This window comes from Hemicordylus capensis, chromosome 1 (genome assembly GCF_027244095.1).
Source record: "Hemicordylus capensis ecotype Gifberg chromosome 1, rHemCap1.1.pri, whole genome shotgun sequence".
In the NCBI taxonomy this organism is placed as follows: Eukaryota; Metazoa; Chordata; class Lepidosauria; order Squamata; family Cordylidae; genus Hemicordylus; species Hemicordylus capensis.
In genome coordinates this window covers 265,659,937-265,676,053 of record NC_069657.1, presented here as the reverse complement: position 1 = coordinate 265,676,053, position 16,117 = coordinate 265,659,937, and the positions used below count along the sequence as shown (strand labels likewise).

General features: G+C 43.6%; 1 protein-coding gene across 3 annotated transcripts in view; it reads left to right on the top strand.

The window, feature by feature from the left end:
• HSPA9 (heat shock protein family A (Hsp70) member 9) overlaps positions 1 to 16,117 on the top strand; it is a 35,802-nt gene that overhangs the window by 9,719 nt on the left and 9,966 nt on the right. For all 3 annotated transcript variants that reach the window (XM_053284909.1, XM_053284910.1, XM_053284908.1), the window contains exons 3-13: positions 1,342 to 1,429; positions 1,522 to 1,703; positions 3,382 to 3,506; positions 4,567 to 4,640; positions 5,244 to 5,350; positions 5,989 to 6,151; positions 8,441 to 8,533; positions 10,249 to 10,458; positions 11,369 to 11,596; positions 13,122 to 13,226; positions 14,997 to 15,114. In XM_053284909.1, coding sequence (XP_053140884.1) covers positions 1,342 to 1,429; positions 1,522 to 1,703; positions 3,382 to 3,506; positions 4,567 to 4,640; positions 5,244 to 5,350; positions 5,989 to 6,151; positions 8,441 to 8,533; positions 10,249 to 10,458; positions 11,369 to 11,596; positions 13,122 to 13,226; positions 14,997 to 15,114 — 1,493 coding nt within the window. The remainder of the gene's footprint in view (positions 1 to 1,341; positions 1,430 to 1,521; positions 1,704 to 3,381; positions 3,507 to 4,566; positions 4,641 to 5,243; positions 5,351 to 5,988; positions 6,152 to 8,440; positions 8,534 to 10,248; positions 10,459 to 11,368; positions 11,597 to 13,121; positions 13,227 to 14,996; positions 15,115 to 16,117) is intronic.

Genomic DNA, 16,117 nt, shown 5'->3' with positions numbered 1-16,117 from the left:
CATCCCCTAAAGGGAATATCATACAGTAGGGATGTGCATGGAACCACACCGGGTGCTCGATGGCGGTGGGGGTTTGCAATTTAAGGGTGGCGGAAGGTGCACTTAACCCTCTCTCCGCTTTCCCCCCGCTGGCGCCCAGTTTTCCTCAAGTCCTATGGGGTGGCAACGTACTTCCCTGCTGCCCCGTTCACTCTTTGGCTGGAAGTAGCTCGTGCGCCCGCCACAAGCACCCGCCCGCCAGTTACTTCCACCTGAATGGGGTGGCAGGGAAGTACGCTGCCACCCCATAGAACTTGAGGAAAACTGGGCACCGGCCGGGGGAAAGCGGAGGGAGGGGTAAGTGCAACCCTCCATCACCTTCAAACTTCGAACCTCCTGGTTCTCGAACCTGTCTGGAGACTCGTAAAAGGGCCTCTGAACGGGTTCATGCACATCCCTATCTTACCGTGCTCATACATGTCTCCCAATTCAAATGCAAACAAGGGCAGACCCTGCTTAGCAAAGGGGACAATTCATGCTTGCTATCACAAGACCAGCTCTTCTCCCTGCAAAGGGTAGGGTTGTGTGAAGCTTGGCCAAGAATATTGTACTGCCATCCCCCCCCCCCCCCCCGATGTTGATGGTCATAATCTCACCTTTGGATCCAACATTGCAGAGGCAGTTAAAAGTACAGTTAGATTTTTTTAAATGTGTATTTTAAGTGTATGCAGAAGTAAATATTTGGCACAGATTAGAAGCTAGAGAAGAATAAAGAAAATATTGTGCTGCTGCATTGTCCCAGATATTGGGTGGTACAAAATGAGTAAATTGATATCCTTTGCTGAATCCACTTCAGGGCAAGTGGGTCTAGTGAAAGATCTTACATTTATGTATTTATATCAAAACTAATTGGGGGGGAAGATAAAATGGAAGCCTAGTATCTATAGCCAACTCTCCTCTTTTTGTAGTTCAGATCTTTTTGTTCCACTTAAATCCAGTCATTTTACTTTCTTAATTGTAGTAGGAATTAATGAGGTCTGTGATACAAAGATGCCAAGTTACAACTGTATTCTGGTACTAGATTTAGAAGCTTATGTTTGGCAATAGTAGAGCAGCTGCTGTCTAACATGCACGCACACACTCTCTTATGTATGCCAATTTATTTTTATTTTATTTATTGTTAAATTTATATACTGCCTTTCATTAAAGCAATCCCAAGGCGGTTTACAGCAAAAAAATTAAAACACTAGATGGTAAAAATGTGTATGTAGATGTTGTTGAGCAAGTGAAAACATTTGCTGAGCTAGATGCCAATAGCATTTTAAAGCCTCTTATTAAATTCTTTGTAAATTTACCTTTTAGCTCAGAAGCAATCAAAGGTGCTGTCATTGGTATTGATCTTGGCACAACCAATTCTTGTGTGGCAGTTATGGAAGGAAAGCAGGCAAAGGTGAGTTAGAAATAAGGTTGCTTCAACTTACAAAGACTACCATCTCAGCTTCAGCCATGCTTACCTGTTGATTCTTCTCTTTTTCTTCATAGGTGCTGGAAAACTCAGAAGGTGCCAGAACTACCCCTTCTGTTATAGCATTTACAAATGATGGCGAGCGATTGGTTGGCATGCCTGCTAAACGACAGGCTGTGACAAATCCCCATAATACCTTATACGCAACCAAGCGGCTAATTGGGCGACGATACGATGATTCAGAAGTACAGAAAGATATGTAAGCAAGTCTTTTTGGCTTGGGGAGAAGATCACATGAGCTGCAAACTTAAATATTAATAATAATAATTCAATTTCTATACCGCCCTTTCAAAAATGGCTCAGGGCAGTTTACACAGAGAAATAATAAATAAATAAGATGGATCCCTGTCCCCAAAGGGCTCACAATCTAAAAAGAAACACAAGACACTAGCAACAGTCACTGGAGGTACTGTGCTGGGGGTGGACAGGGCTTATGCTTTTGCTTGTAGAGCAGGTCTGCATAACTTTGGACTCCCAGCTGTTTTTGGACTACAACCCCCATCATCCCCAGCCACAGTGGCCAATAGTTAGGAATTAGGGAATTGTAGTCCAACATCTGCAGGAGGGCTGAGGTTGTGCAGCCCTGTTGTAGAGTGACATCAGCTCAGCTTTCATTAGGGCTGCTGTTGTGCAATTTCAGGAATTGCCTAAAATCTAACTGAAATGAGAGAAGCTTGATCTGTCTGATGCTTTGTCAATATAATTGTGAGGATACAGCCTGTAGGTATTTCAGAAATGGGAGGTTTGTTTATCATATTTATATAGCACCTGACTGATATTTGTTTATACAGATAGGCAGTGAGATTTGGGATTTGCAGATGGTATATGGGCTTACAAGTAACCATATCTGTGGTCATATGGTGCACCAACTCTGCACACCACTCAGGGCTCCTTGGAGGAAGAGTGGGATATAAATAAAAATAAATAAAAACAAAAACATTCATGTGAGATGGGGTGTGTAGCCTTCATAACTTTAAAGCTCTGTGAGGTTTCTCATGGGAGAGGGGAATCAGGAGAAAAATAAAACAGTCCTATATGATGTCTTTAAAATGGGTCCTTTTTCTAAGAGCTAGGGATGTGCACAAAACTGGCGGGGCGGGTGGCTTTAAGGGCTGGGGGGTGCACTCCGTTGCCGCTGCCGTTTACCGCGGTGGCAGTGTACCTCCCTGCCGGCCTGCGGCGCTGTTTACTGGATGTAGCTGGAAGTAGGAAGTGCGACTGCGCGCGTTGCTCGTGCACATCACACTCGATGTGTGTGAACATGACATGATGCACGCAGTTACACTTCCTACTTCCAGCTACATCTAGTAAACAGCGCCCCAGGCCGGCAGGGAGGTACACTGCCACCCCGACAAGCTCTTAAGGACTCACGCACCTGCCGGGAAAACACTGCCGGGGATGTGTGCACCCCACACCCTTAAAGCCATTCCTCCACCGCTGAACCTTTGAGCTGGCAAGGGTCCGAACCAGTTCGGAGGCCCATAAAAGGGCCTCCAAACCAGTTTGTGCACATCCCTGAGAAGAGCTCCACTTTCAACCCTGCCTAGAAAAGCTGTGTCTTCAAGTTGTGTAGCTAAATGCTCTAAAGCTGGAAGAGGAGGGATAGAGAAGAGGTTCCATTAGCTCTGTGTCGTGGAACCATAGCGTCATGCTAATGGTAGCTGCCCCTCCCCGCACTGTTCAGCGAGACTTACTGATGGAACTTGTCCACGTAAGTGTTGGAGATGATTTTGTAGAAATAAGGTTTCTCATACATTGTTACGGATCTACCTACTTTGAACCTGTATTAAAGAGTGAAAACCAGTGAAGTTTGAGCATGTTGCTGGAATGAATTTGTTGTTCAGATTCTAACCTTTGGAAAATATTTATGCTTTCAGCAAGAACGTTCCTTTTAAAATTGTCCGTGCTTCTAATGGCGATGCCTGGGTCGAATCTCATGGAAAGCTTTATTCCCCAAGCCAGATTGGTGCCTTCATATTAATGAAGATGAAAGAGACTGCAGGTTTGTACAGCAGTGTGTTTGAGTTAAGCTGGCATGAAGAATGCAGATAATATTGGCACTTGGGATTTATGTGTCTTGGCTTTGAATTGCATGCTCTATAGTTCTCGTTTAGACACACATTAGTGGGTCATATTGATGGTTGCAATTGATCAACATAAAGAGGTGAAGTCTAGAAGTGAATTGCACTATATGGCTATTGCACTTGAATTTGAACCTTTCTGCTTTGTGGAGTAAGGTCTGTTTTTATTTACATGTTTTACATGCTGTTCCTAAACATCTGTGTAAATGTAAGATTGGTGCTGATGGTGCTAAAGTCAATAAACATTAAGATCTACACAGTGAACAATAACATCTAAACAGTGTTTTCTTGCACAAACTACTTTGCATACCTTAGCAAATGTCTTCCTATTACAGCTGTCATTTTTACCACCTAAAGGTGATTGAGGCAGTATTAAAATGTAACTATACACAAATGTGTTATATATGTTTATCAAATGATTATGCAGAATGCTCATCACTTATAAATGCTTCTGAAATGTAATGCTGCTTCTGAAACCTGCAGTACATTTGTGAAGAAACCTTGCCAACAGCTTCATTGTTAAAATAATAATTTTAACTGCAACTACTGGCCTAGATAATAAGATGCCATTAAGTGTGCTGATCAGCCCTTAGAATCAAATGGATGCTACATGTCCTAACAAAACTGTGGGCTGTATCTCACCTACTTGAGAACCAAAGAGTCGGATATGTAGTCATGGAGACATAGATTCCGATTCCTGCCCAGCTATGAAGCTCACTAGGAATTTTTGCCAGTCTTTGTTTTTCTCTTAGCCTAACCTACTCGCAGCGCAGTTGAGGAAGAAAAATGTGACAGCCTTCTGTGTCTCTTCATTACTATTGAGGAAGGGCAGAATACAAATATTTCAAACGCTAATCTTCCACTCTTAACTTGATTTGGAGAGTTGCTACAGGGCAGGAACCTACTCAGATTGAAATTTATGCCTTGTGAATGATTTGATAGCAGTTTTACTTTAATAGCTGCATTCTGCTTGCTTTCTAGAAAATTACCTGGGGCATCAAGCAAAAAATGCTGTGATCACAGTCCCTGCTTATTTCAATGATTCTCAGAGGCAGGTAGGTTTGCTGAAACCTGGGGTTCCTTTCTGGCTGTTTCCAATGTCGTGTGTCCTTCAGCAGGAGTGCATTTCGGAATAATTTTGCACACACTTTTCTCCATGGAAATACTGTGCCAAGATTCAAATTGCATGTGTTTCCATTTGTGATTCTTAACAGGAAACTCAGAAGCATTCCTGTGGAGGAAAAACATTCCCAGAACTGGGCATTATCAATATACTAAAATGCTTAGGTGACCCATGGCTAGTCTCGGTAGTATGTGGCACATCTCACGAGAGTTCTGGCGCGAGAGAGAAGGCAGGGAGGAGGCCCGGCTCAGCAGAGAGGAAAGGGCAAGTGGGTGGTGGTGGGCAGAAGGGTGAGCGGGGGCGGGAGGGCTAGCAGGGCCTTCTGTCACCCCTCCAAGTCTGGGATGGGAGTCCGAGCAGGAGGGGAAGTCCGAGTGAGGGGGCCTTCTGTTGCCCTGCCAAGTCTCTGGGGTGCGGAAGGCCGAGTGAGGTGGTGGGAAGGCCGAGTGCACTAGCAGTAGCACAAAGATGCTCTGTACGAGTTCAGCTAGTGTGTCTTAAAATGTTTAATGTTTTGATTTCTCCCCCCTCCAAGGCTACCAAAGACGCTGGGCAGATTGCTGGACTGAATGTTTTAAGAGTAATAAATGAGCCCACAGCTGCTGCACTGGCCTATGGCTTAGACAAAGCTGAAGACAAAGTGTAAGTTCATGCTTCTCTCATGCCATGTAAAAATGCCATTGCGTCTCTTCTAGAAACTTGAACCTTATTATTTGATGATCCCCTCATTGGTCAAATGCTGTGCTGACTCATCTAGTTGGCAGCTTCTGAACGTAACTGTGTATTGGAATCACTTCCACAACAGTGCTACTTTGAGGCAAGCCATGGAATTGGAAAGCTTTTAAGTCCATTTCTAAATGAATCCCATTGTGTTTACCATAGCAAGCAAAAGAAAGCTGGCTGTTGCCAGAGTGATAGGAAGCACCTGACGACACTCTTTGATAAGCAGCAGTTTAAAATATGGGAGCCCTTATGTTAAAGAGTTGACAATCCCCGTTTGGTTCTGTTATCCCCACCCTGTAAGAAGCTATTTCCAGTTGCATATCAAAGTATCCCTAAATGAACAATTTGTACATGTTCAGATATTGGGCATGCTCTGAAGTTCTATATAACCCATGTGGGGTGAGGTGGAGATTGAAAGTAGTTGAATTATGAGGCAATTTATGCAACCTCATTCTTTGAAGATAGCCTCTAATTTGATATGGCAAATATTAGAGGTCCCTAAATCTCTCCTTGATGTTTGTGCAGATGTATTGATGTGTGCTTTTCTTTTCTTCTAGTATTGCAGTTTATGACTTGGGGGGTGGTACTTTCGATATTTCTATCTTGGAAATTCAGAAGGGAGTCTTTGAAGTTAAATCTACCAATGGTGACACTTTCTTGGGTGGTGAAGATTTTGACCAGGCCTTGTTGCAGCATATTGTAAAAGAATTCAAGAGAGAGGTGAGCAGTCTGTCCTCTTAGTAACGTGCCCTGAGTTGAACTTAACAAAGATATCTGAGATAGCTGCACAGGTTTGTCAGGGCTGCAACTGAGCTTCAGTTGACTACATAGCAGAATGCCCGCTCTGGTTTTCAAGTAAGTAAAGGCACACACTCGACTCCCTTGTTGCTGGCCTCATTGAGTTGAATCATCCTGCAAATAACTCTCTTCTATGCTTCATCTAGTGGATTTAGTTCAGGAATGGCAGCATCAGTGAAATTGGCATAATATTTAATGCAGTATTTGGGGCTGGTTCATGTTTTATGGCAGTAGACTTGTTTCTTTTTGTTTAAACTGGTGCTTCCTTCCTGGAAAGTGTGAAGGGGAGATGCAGGTTTCTGAGTAATTGAGATTCATGGTGAGCATCTGTTAAAGACCTGTGGCTGGCTGTGATTCCCTTGCATGTTTTGAAACATGCATCTCTGCTGTATGTGGCAGGCATGTTTTCCATCCTTTCACATGTTTTCTGCAGAGACTATGCTCTTGGATCCAGGTCTCACCCTGGTGCTTCAGGTTGAGGCTGTGTCCAGGAGCGCTTTTTACCAGCTGTGGCTGATTCGACAACTCCAACCATTCCTTGAGGAGAATGGCCTGAAAACAGTGGTGCACCAGCTGGTAACCTCCAGGTTGGACTACCGCAGTGTCTTTGTACATGGTTTGTAAAAATTCAGTTAAAAATGCGGCAGCCAGATGTGTCTCTGGGGTATCCTGGAGAGACCACATTTAGCCTGTTCTTAAACAGTTGCGCTGGCTGCCGATATGTTTCCGGACGAAGTCCAAAGTGCTGGTTGTTACCTTTATAGCCCTGAATGGCTTAGGTCTTGGTTACCAGAGAGAGCACCTTCCTCTCCAAGATCCCCACCGCTCATTAAGATCATCAGGAGGGGTCTGTCTTCGGGTGCCACTGGTTCATTTGCTGGTGACCTGGTATCGAGCCTTCTCAGTTGCCGCCCCTAGGTTGTAGAATATTGTTGTAGAATATTGTGAGAGGATTATCTTTCTTAGAGGCCTTCGGGAGAGCCTTAAAAACCCATCTTTTTAGCCTGGTTGTTAATGATACCTAGTTTTAATTTTAATCTGCTTTAAATGTTTTCTGATTTTAACTGTTTTATTATGTGTGTTTGATTTTAATGTAAACCACTTTAGGAAGGATGATATATAAATTAAATAAATGTGTGATGTGTGAATTAATACTGAGGCTACAAGTGTAGACAGCACTGTTCCCTCTAAGATGTGCACGCGCTCACACATTTTCTGGTGACCGCTCAGTTAATTTTAGAGCCCGCTCAGGTTTAATCAGGAAGGTCCCACTCTAAATGCACATGTGCACACACTGCCTTGATACTGCTGCCCAGAACAAAACTCATTCCGCACACAGGTGAAAAAAATTAGAACACTGGTAGACAGTACTGAGCTAGATGGACCAGTGGTCTGTGGCAGCTTCCTGTGTTCCTATGTAAGTGAATGGATGTAGAGAGAAGGCCTGTCTCTGAGCAGTTGCTTCCGTGGGTGTGTGTGATGCAGCCTAGGAGAGGTTAACACCTTCCTTTATGGATGCAGTTAGAATTTTAATGAATTTTGTTAATGATATCAGAGAAATGTGTTGGTGAATCAAATCCAGCTTTATGGAGTTGCTTAATAGGACTACATCCATAAGGGCTCAGACCTCAGTAGATGTGTAATGACATATACCTGCTGACATTTAGCAGTTAATGCAGACACTATCAGATTAGTTACACAGAATCCAGTACAGTTTCACCTTTTGATTGCATTTTGCAGCATTGGCAGGTTTTGCCTTTTCTTACTGAAATAGAAACAGAGCTTTGTTGGAGGTGGGATTTAATACATTGGGCGAGACTCAAGTGGGACTGGCTTCACCAAGGGGGCACTGATCTTCCAAAATGGAGGTACAGTCTGGGATTATTTCTGATGGGAAGCAAGCTCAAAGGCATTTCTTCAAATGTGCACTTGGAAGCATCAGGTTTTAACTGAGACTTTTTGATTTGCAAAATATTACAGAATTGCTTTGGGCCAGGTAAAACTCTTGTATGCTACAATCATGCTTGTGGCTGAATCCCTTACATTGTTGATCGTTCTAAACTACACAATGTTAGGGTCATGGTTAATACTTAATTATGCTATGGTGCAGAGAAATCTCTCCCAAAGAGCTGCAACAGGTTGTAGACTTGGGCGTATTGTTTTCGCCCTGATTGTAGAAGACACTGAAAGTGTATTCTTGTCCCCTTTTAGACAGGTGTTGATTTAACTAAAGATAACATGGCTCTACAGAGAGTGAGAGAAGCCTCAGAAAAAGCAAAGTGTGAACTCTCTTCTTCAGTCCAGGTAAGGAGTTGAATTATTTACATGGCACGCTGTCAGGAAAGACCAGATTGCATTTTTATCTATTAATTGGTTAGAGTTAATGCAAAACCAAGAAAGAAAAATGATTGTGCCGTTGAGTCGGTGTTGACTTCTAGTGATCACATTCCATGTGATTTTCTTGGTAGAATACAGGAGTGGTTTACCAGTGCCGCCTCCTGTGCAGTATGAGATGCCTTTCAGCACCTCCCTGTATTGCTGCTGCCCGATATAGGTGACTGCAAATGTATTTACTAGGCACAGTCTGGGCAGCACACCATCAGGGATTTGAACTAACAGCCTCTTGCACTCTAGGCAAGCTGCTTCCCCACTGCGCCACCACAGCTAACTGGGTATAATTTCAGCATTAGGAAAGCAAACTAACATTTCCCCTGCTTATTGCATCTGTTTTCTAACATAGGCCAATTAATTTGAGGCTTAGTTACAGCAATGAATCCTGTTTCTTATTTGAAACATTATTTAAAATATTTTTCTGCCTTTGGGGGCAACATCCAAGGGTGGCATACTGCAGTTGAATAGAAGCAATACAATACAAATTTAAAGCTCAGTTAAAAGTTAGGATGGCAAATGACTGGGAACAAAGCATCCGAGGGACAAGAACAGCAATCAAATGCACAGCAGGGCTAGATTTAGTTTTTGGTGGAGGAGCGTGGGTTGGGTTTTCACCAGTTGCAAAGAAGCAAGTTTAACCCTTTCCCTTGTATTGTCTCTGAGAGCAGCCATTTAGTTTCTCATATGGTACAGGTGGCTGCAGAGAGGGAAGGGGGCCATCGTTGAAAATTGGCCCTCCTTTGTGCAATGAAAAACACTTCTGCAGGCATGAGATTAGTCTGGATGTTGACCAGTGTTCCGTGATCTTTTTCCCGTAGCCCAAATCATGAGAATAAGTGGTATTTCGTGAGAGCTAGAAAATCTGCATTTAGGGGTGAGATCCAATCCCCTCTGTGCATGAGTGGTGGCCATGTTTGCACATGGGAGGAACGGCAACAATTCCAGTGGCAGCCCCTCATGCCTTCTCGGGTGCTGCTGCAGTGACACCGCCCCCCCCCCCCACACACTTCAGGACAGAACTTTGCAGGGAGTGTGACAGGCTGTCACTTGAAGTGAGTGAGCAGGGGGAGAAGCTAGTCAATTTGCTAGGGTTGCTGCAGTGCAGCACAGTTTTATTGAACTGGTTTCTAAAGGAGTAGAATATTCTCTTGACAACGATGTTATTGAAATGCAATGAGAACACAAATCTTAGCAGCTATCCTCCTTGTGTGATTGTGTTGAGAATTTACAACTGTCCTTGATCCTTGTCCTTGTTTGGAAGCTTAAAAGCCTCCAGGTGCAAGCAGAGCTGCTGCTAGCTCTAGTCTGTATCTTGCCCATTGCAGTCTTAACTGTGTGACAAGTACCATAGTTTTCAATGCTGTTTGACCAGAAATCTTTCTGGCTACAAAGTGGATTTTTCTCTTCCCCCCCATCCCCAGATTTTACACTGACCTGTTTTGACTCTGTGTATGTTTAAGTTCCTTCTACATATTACAAAACTTGGCTTGAGGAGGGTCATTTTCTGCTTTTCTGGGTGGAATAAATAGACTAGCAAAATGGGAACAGGAATTTAGTACAGGGGGATCTTGCATTCTCTTCATTCTTACCTCATTTCTAGTGTTTGATGTTAATTCTTTCTATTGCAGACAGACATTAACTTGCCATATCTTACAATGGATGCTTCTGGGCCAAAGCATTTGAATATGAAGCTGAGTCGCTCTCAATTTGAAGGAATTGTGGCTGATCTGATTAGGAGGACAGTAGCCCCTTGCCAAAAAGCCATGCAGGATGCTGAAGTCAGCAAGAGTGACATTGGAGAAGTTATCTTAGTTGGTGGCATGACCAGAATGCCAAAGGTATCGTAGATTTCCAGTAACTTGAAATGTTTGAATCCCATAATCTTGGAACTAGTCATGTGCCCTTTGGACTTTGTTAAGCTCTTCTGCTGTTCTTAAAAATTAATAGAACGTGTTAAATCAACAGAGGAGGTTGGTATAAAACGAAATGTTACCCTAGGAACATAGGAAGCTGCCATATACCGAGTCAGACCATTGATCTATCTAGCTCAGTATTGTCTTCACAGACTGGCAGCGGCTTCTCCAAGGTTGCTGGCAGGAATCTCTCTCAGCCCTATCTTGGAGAAGCCAGGGAGGGAACTTGGAACCTTTTGCTCTTCCCAGAGCGGCTCCATCCCCTGAGGGGAATATCTTACAGTGCTCACACTTCTAGTCTCCCCTTTCGTATGTAACTAGGGCAGACCCTGCTTAGCTAAAGGGACAAGTCATACTTGCTACCACAAGACAAGCTCTCCTCACCCTAGATATGTAGGAGTGGGGGTCATATTGTTAAGGAGCCACCTTCTTGTTTTCTGATTTTCATATGTTTCCTGTGTGGTTTTGCTTGTGCATAAATGTTTTGACCAGAACTGAGATTGTCATCTGCCTACTCCATAGGGTAGAGGCATCATAGTTCTTCAGAGAAGGATAATCTGTATAAAAGATGAATGAGGTAGACCTAAGGGCTGCAAGTTTTCTGCCTGTGTGGTGGTTGCATGTCTCCTGTAAAATGCTGTGTGCTTCTGGATGTTTACAAGGCATATGAAGTTCAAAACTTCTGCTCTGATGATACACCAAAAATATGTATAGTAGTTACAATTAGAAAACTGGTATTGTGTCTACTGTAGAATTGCAGCTGCGGTACTGTATTAAGTATTATGTCACAGAATTCCCCCTCTATACTGCTCTTATGTGCTTTATATCTATTTAGGTGCAGCAAACTGTACAGGACATGTTTGGCCGTGCCCCTAGCAAAGCAGTTAACCCTGATGAAGCTGTTGCTATTGGCGCTGCCATCCAAGGAGGCGTGCTGGCTGGTGATGTGACAGATGTGTTGCTGCTGGATGTGACTCCTCTTTCCTTGGGAATTGAGACACTGGGAGGAGTGTTCACTAAGCTCATCAACAGGAATACTACTATTCCAACCAAGAAGAGCCAGGTGAGAAAGGGACTTGAATGTTAATTTATTTGAAATGGGCCCTGTGCTCTTTTTCCTACCCTTTTTATTATCTTTGCCAAGACCACCCCTCAAAAGTATTCCTCCTCATTAGGGATGTGCGGAACCAGTCCGGGGGTTCGGTGTTTCGGTCCTGCAGTTCGAGGTCAAACCGAACCCTCTCCCCAGGTCCATCTGGACCAGAACTGAACTCCCATGCAAGTCTGCAGGGGTTTTTGCAAAAAAAAATTTTTTTAAATTACATTCAGCCCCTTTGGGGGGCTTCCTGTAGGCCGGGGGGGGGGATCCATCAGGGTTCCCCCTCCCCCCGCTGGCCTCACATCACTGCCACGGCCCATCCGGAGCCTCTTTTCTGGGCCTGTTCAGTCCTCCATAGATCGGCGCAGCAGCCGTTTTGGAGGCCACAGTGCATGTGCAAATGGCCTCTGCAGGGCTGACCAAACTGGACCGGGGGGTTTGAAGGGGTGCTGGACTGAACTGGTCCGATCAGGTTCGAGTTTGGTCTGGACTCGAACTGAACCGGGCCAACTGGTTTTATGCACACCCCTACTCCTCATACCCTCTCCTGTGACCAGAGCATCATGCTGTTAGTTTTTTAGCATACTCTGAAAGCACTGAAGGTTTTAGCATCTGCATTTCATCTCTCTCCATCAGGTTACAGGACTTGGCTACTGCTTCATTGTCAGAGGCCACAATACCTACCAATGTCACTACACAGTGGTGTATATATGCTCTCGTATTTAGCAGGGGAATAGCAGCTGTCTTCATATGTCCCTCTCCCTCCATTTCCAATGGCTTTTGCTGGTGTCTCCCTTTTTTTTTCTTTTTAGATTGTGAGCTTTTTTCGGACACGGAGCCCTCTAATTACTGTTTCAACTGATTTTAATTTTTATTTGGTTAAAAAAATATTTATATTCAGCTTCTCAATAGTAGTATTAATAGTAATAGTGGTCCAACTTGTGCATGTTGGTTAGCCACATGAGAAGAGCTATCAGAAGCTGTGGTTGGTTCTTTCCAGGAGAGTGCCAGACTGTCCTTTAATGTCTCTGACTGGAACGACCAATTAAGAAAGTAATGTATAAAGTCAGTAAGTTTCAAGAAGCTTTGGGATTTGGCAGACACTGACTATGGTAGTCAAGCTTTAGATTTGAAGATAATTTGTGTGGAGAGCATGTGCACAGCTGAAGGTGACCCTTTTTGCAGGTAAAGGGTGACTCAGAGAGAGCTTCTCATTAATTTCTACAGATTTTTTGTAAGAGATTCATGGGGCATTAGCTTGTCTTATGCTACTTGTATAGTAAAGGATATGTAATGTATTCTCTGAAATCTAGCTGCCTGTTAATGTGTTTTGATTTTGAAGAGCGTATAGGGCAGAGGCTCGGACAAGGTATAGAACTACTTGGGAGAAAATTTGTTCCATTTGGTTTGACTAATGCATGTTCTCTTATGTGCTATTCGGCTGTACATTACTCCTCATGACACTGTCCAAATGTGTTCGCTTCTACAGGTATTTTCTACAGCTGCTGATGGGCAGACCCAAGTGGAGATTAAGGTCCATCAGGGTGAAAGAGAAATGGCTGGTGACAACAAACTACTTGGCCAGTTTACTTTGGTATGTTGGATGTCTGTGACCTAAGTTATTGGCACCTTCAGTTAAAGAGACATTTGAAAAGCAAGCTGCCTTCATACTTAGTTGAAGAATGCAGATATTTAAAGGCCCTTCTGGAGGTGTAGGCACCATCCCATTATTTAAGTAATGGGTAGTATGAAGGGCAGTTCAGATTTGCATGTGGTGAATCATAAGTGACCCTAGCAGGTATCGAAGTGGTTAAAGCAGAAGAATCTGGATATTGAGTCCTGTACCTTTAAGGAGTAAATATGCCCCTGCTAAAATCACTTGTAAAAATCTTCCTATCCTAACATTTCCTCAGTTGCAGTGGTCCATCCAATGATGATTCCATCTCAGTCTGAATTGCATGAGTGCTTCTAACCTCCACCAAACCACTGCTTTCCCATCTCCTCCTCCTTGGCATTCAGGTGTTAGCCTTCTCCTCTCCTGAAATTGCTTTTGCTAAATTCCAACACAGCCATGTTAGTTTGTAAAAGAAAAAAATATGGCATCTTGTGACACCTTAGAGAAGAAATGATTTATTGTGGCCTGAGTTCCCATAGCTTTCTTCATGTTATGCGTAAAGTGAACACATTGAGGTAAAGGTAAAGTGTGCCATCTAGTTGGTGTTGACTCTTAGCAACCACAGAGCCCTGTGGTTGACTTTGGTAGAATACAGGTCAGGTTTACCATTGCCATCTCCCGCTCAGTATGAGATGATGCCTTTCAGCATCTTCCTATATCGCTGCTGCCCTATATAGGTGTTTCTGATAGACTGGGAAACATACCAGTGGGGATTTGACCCGGAAACCTCTGGCTTGCTAGTCAATTCATTTCCCGCAGCACCATTAGGTGGCTAACACATTGAAGTACAGAGGGAAATAAACTAACATTATACCATGTGTTGTCTGGCCCCTGCCCCACAATAACACTGCATTCTCATACTTGGATTGCTATTCTATCCCCAGTACTCATTTCTTGATTCCTAGCTTCATCTGTTTCCTCTGCTTGTCACCATACAGTGCTCTGGACAATGCAGTGCTCTCCTTCACTAGGAGGCAGGTTCCTTCCATGAAAGGTCTGGCCACATTCTGGGCCAGGAGTCAGTTCTTGCTTACTCCCTAAAGCCAGTTCTTCTGCCTCCACAGTGAGCAATTGCAGGTTTATTTATTTGTAAAAAATATCCCGCTCTTCCTCCAAGGAGCCCACAGCAGTGTACTACATACTTAGGTTTCTCCTCACAACAACCCTATGAAATAGGTTAGGCTGAGAGAGAAGTGACTGGCCCAGAGTCACCCAGCTAGTCTCATGGCTGAATGGAGATTTGAACTCAGGTCTCCCCGGTCCTAGTCCAGCACTCTAGCCGCTACACCACGCTGGTTTATGACCTTGTTAGGGTCTCTGTACAGACACTACAATCCATTCAGTAACTTACAATTCTAAATTTATAGGAATGGGTATAATGAGTTGTGAAATGAATTAATGGCAGCAGCCTACAAGAATGTGTTCTGGTTTCTATGATGGTGTCCCGATCAGCTTTTGACACTTGCAGTAGCTGCCTAGATTTGATAGGAAGTAGCCTCTAATGGAAATCTCTCCAATTAAATGTTAGTCTTGTCAAAGTGTGACATCATAGGTAAGAGTCTTTTTGTGTGAGACTGGCTTGCTGAATAATCTGTTGATCCAATACTTGGTTTCTGTAACACTTGCAATGCCAACACTGATTAATGACTGGATCCTATGAGTTGTCAACAAAGTATTTTGTGATTCCAGGTTGGGATTCCACCAGCTCCACGTGGAGTACCCCAGATAGAGGTCACTTTTGACATTGATGCTAATGGAATTGTTCATGTTTCTGCAAAAGACAAGGGCACAGGACGGGAACAACAAAGTGAGTGCACGGATTGCTGCTTTAAATTAAAGGGAGTGGAAGATGGGATGAGTGGTTATCTAGAAATATGTCGGTGAGAGGGCCAAATACTGCTAGACTAATGAAGTTGGAATAGTTCACAATAGACAGCTTGGAGATGTTCACATCTCCAAGACCATTGGATGGATAAATGGCATTTGCTAGCCCAACCCCCTACACTTAGAACCTAGGCAGGAGACTCTTCCCCATCTCTCCACAGCTAACCAATCATGATGGAAAGAGAAATTTCACAACTGGCTTTCTCATTTGAGTAGTGTAACATCCAGTAAGGATGTTATGGAACATAGTGAGATTATGATCTTCTCATATAATTTTGGAGCCTTGGTCTTTTTTCTCTTACTGGCGCTATTTCCTCATACCATGGAGACCTTGTTTCAGTAGTCCTAGGCACCTAGGTGCAGCAGAGTTCTGTTCCATAAAATGGCTCCTTGACATCATAAAGGCTGAAGCCTGGTCTCAGCTACTACAAACAGACTGACAATAGAGGTAAAGATGTGCAATCTGTGATCAAAAGAATGTGGGGCCTCCTAGCTAACTCCACCCCCTCCAGGCAGGGACAAACAAAAATATTGGAGTTTGCTAGCCCTAGCAAATCAATCTCTCTCTCTCTCTCTCTCTCTCTCTCTCTCTCACACACACACACACACACACACACACACACACACACACACACACACACTAGGACTTATCCCTTAAAGAGAAACCAGTCCCTGAAAATCTCCCCTCCTCCTGTTAGTTAGTTTGAAGGGGGGAAAGGCTAGATGTTTAGAAAAGCTTGCTCACCTCCTCAAGCTGTGTCTGCTCTTTACAGAGCAAATAGATTCTGGAGAATAGCAAATAGATGCTACTCTAAGAGCTTTGGGTGGAAGGATACAGCAAGAAGGAGAGTGACTCTAGCAAATATCTTCTTTCAAGCTCAAACCTGACTGTTAATTAGATGCACCTCCTTGTGAGATTTAATTCT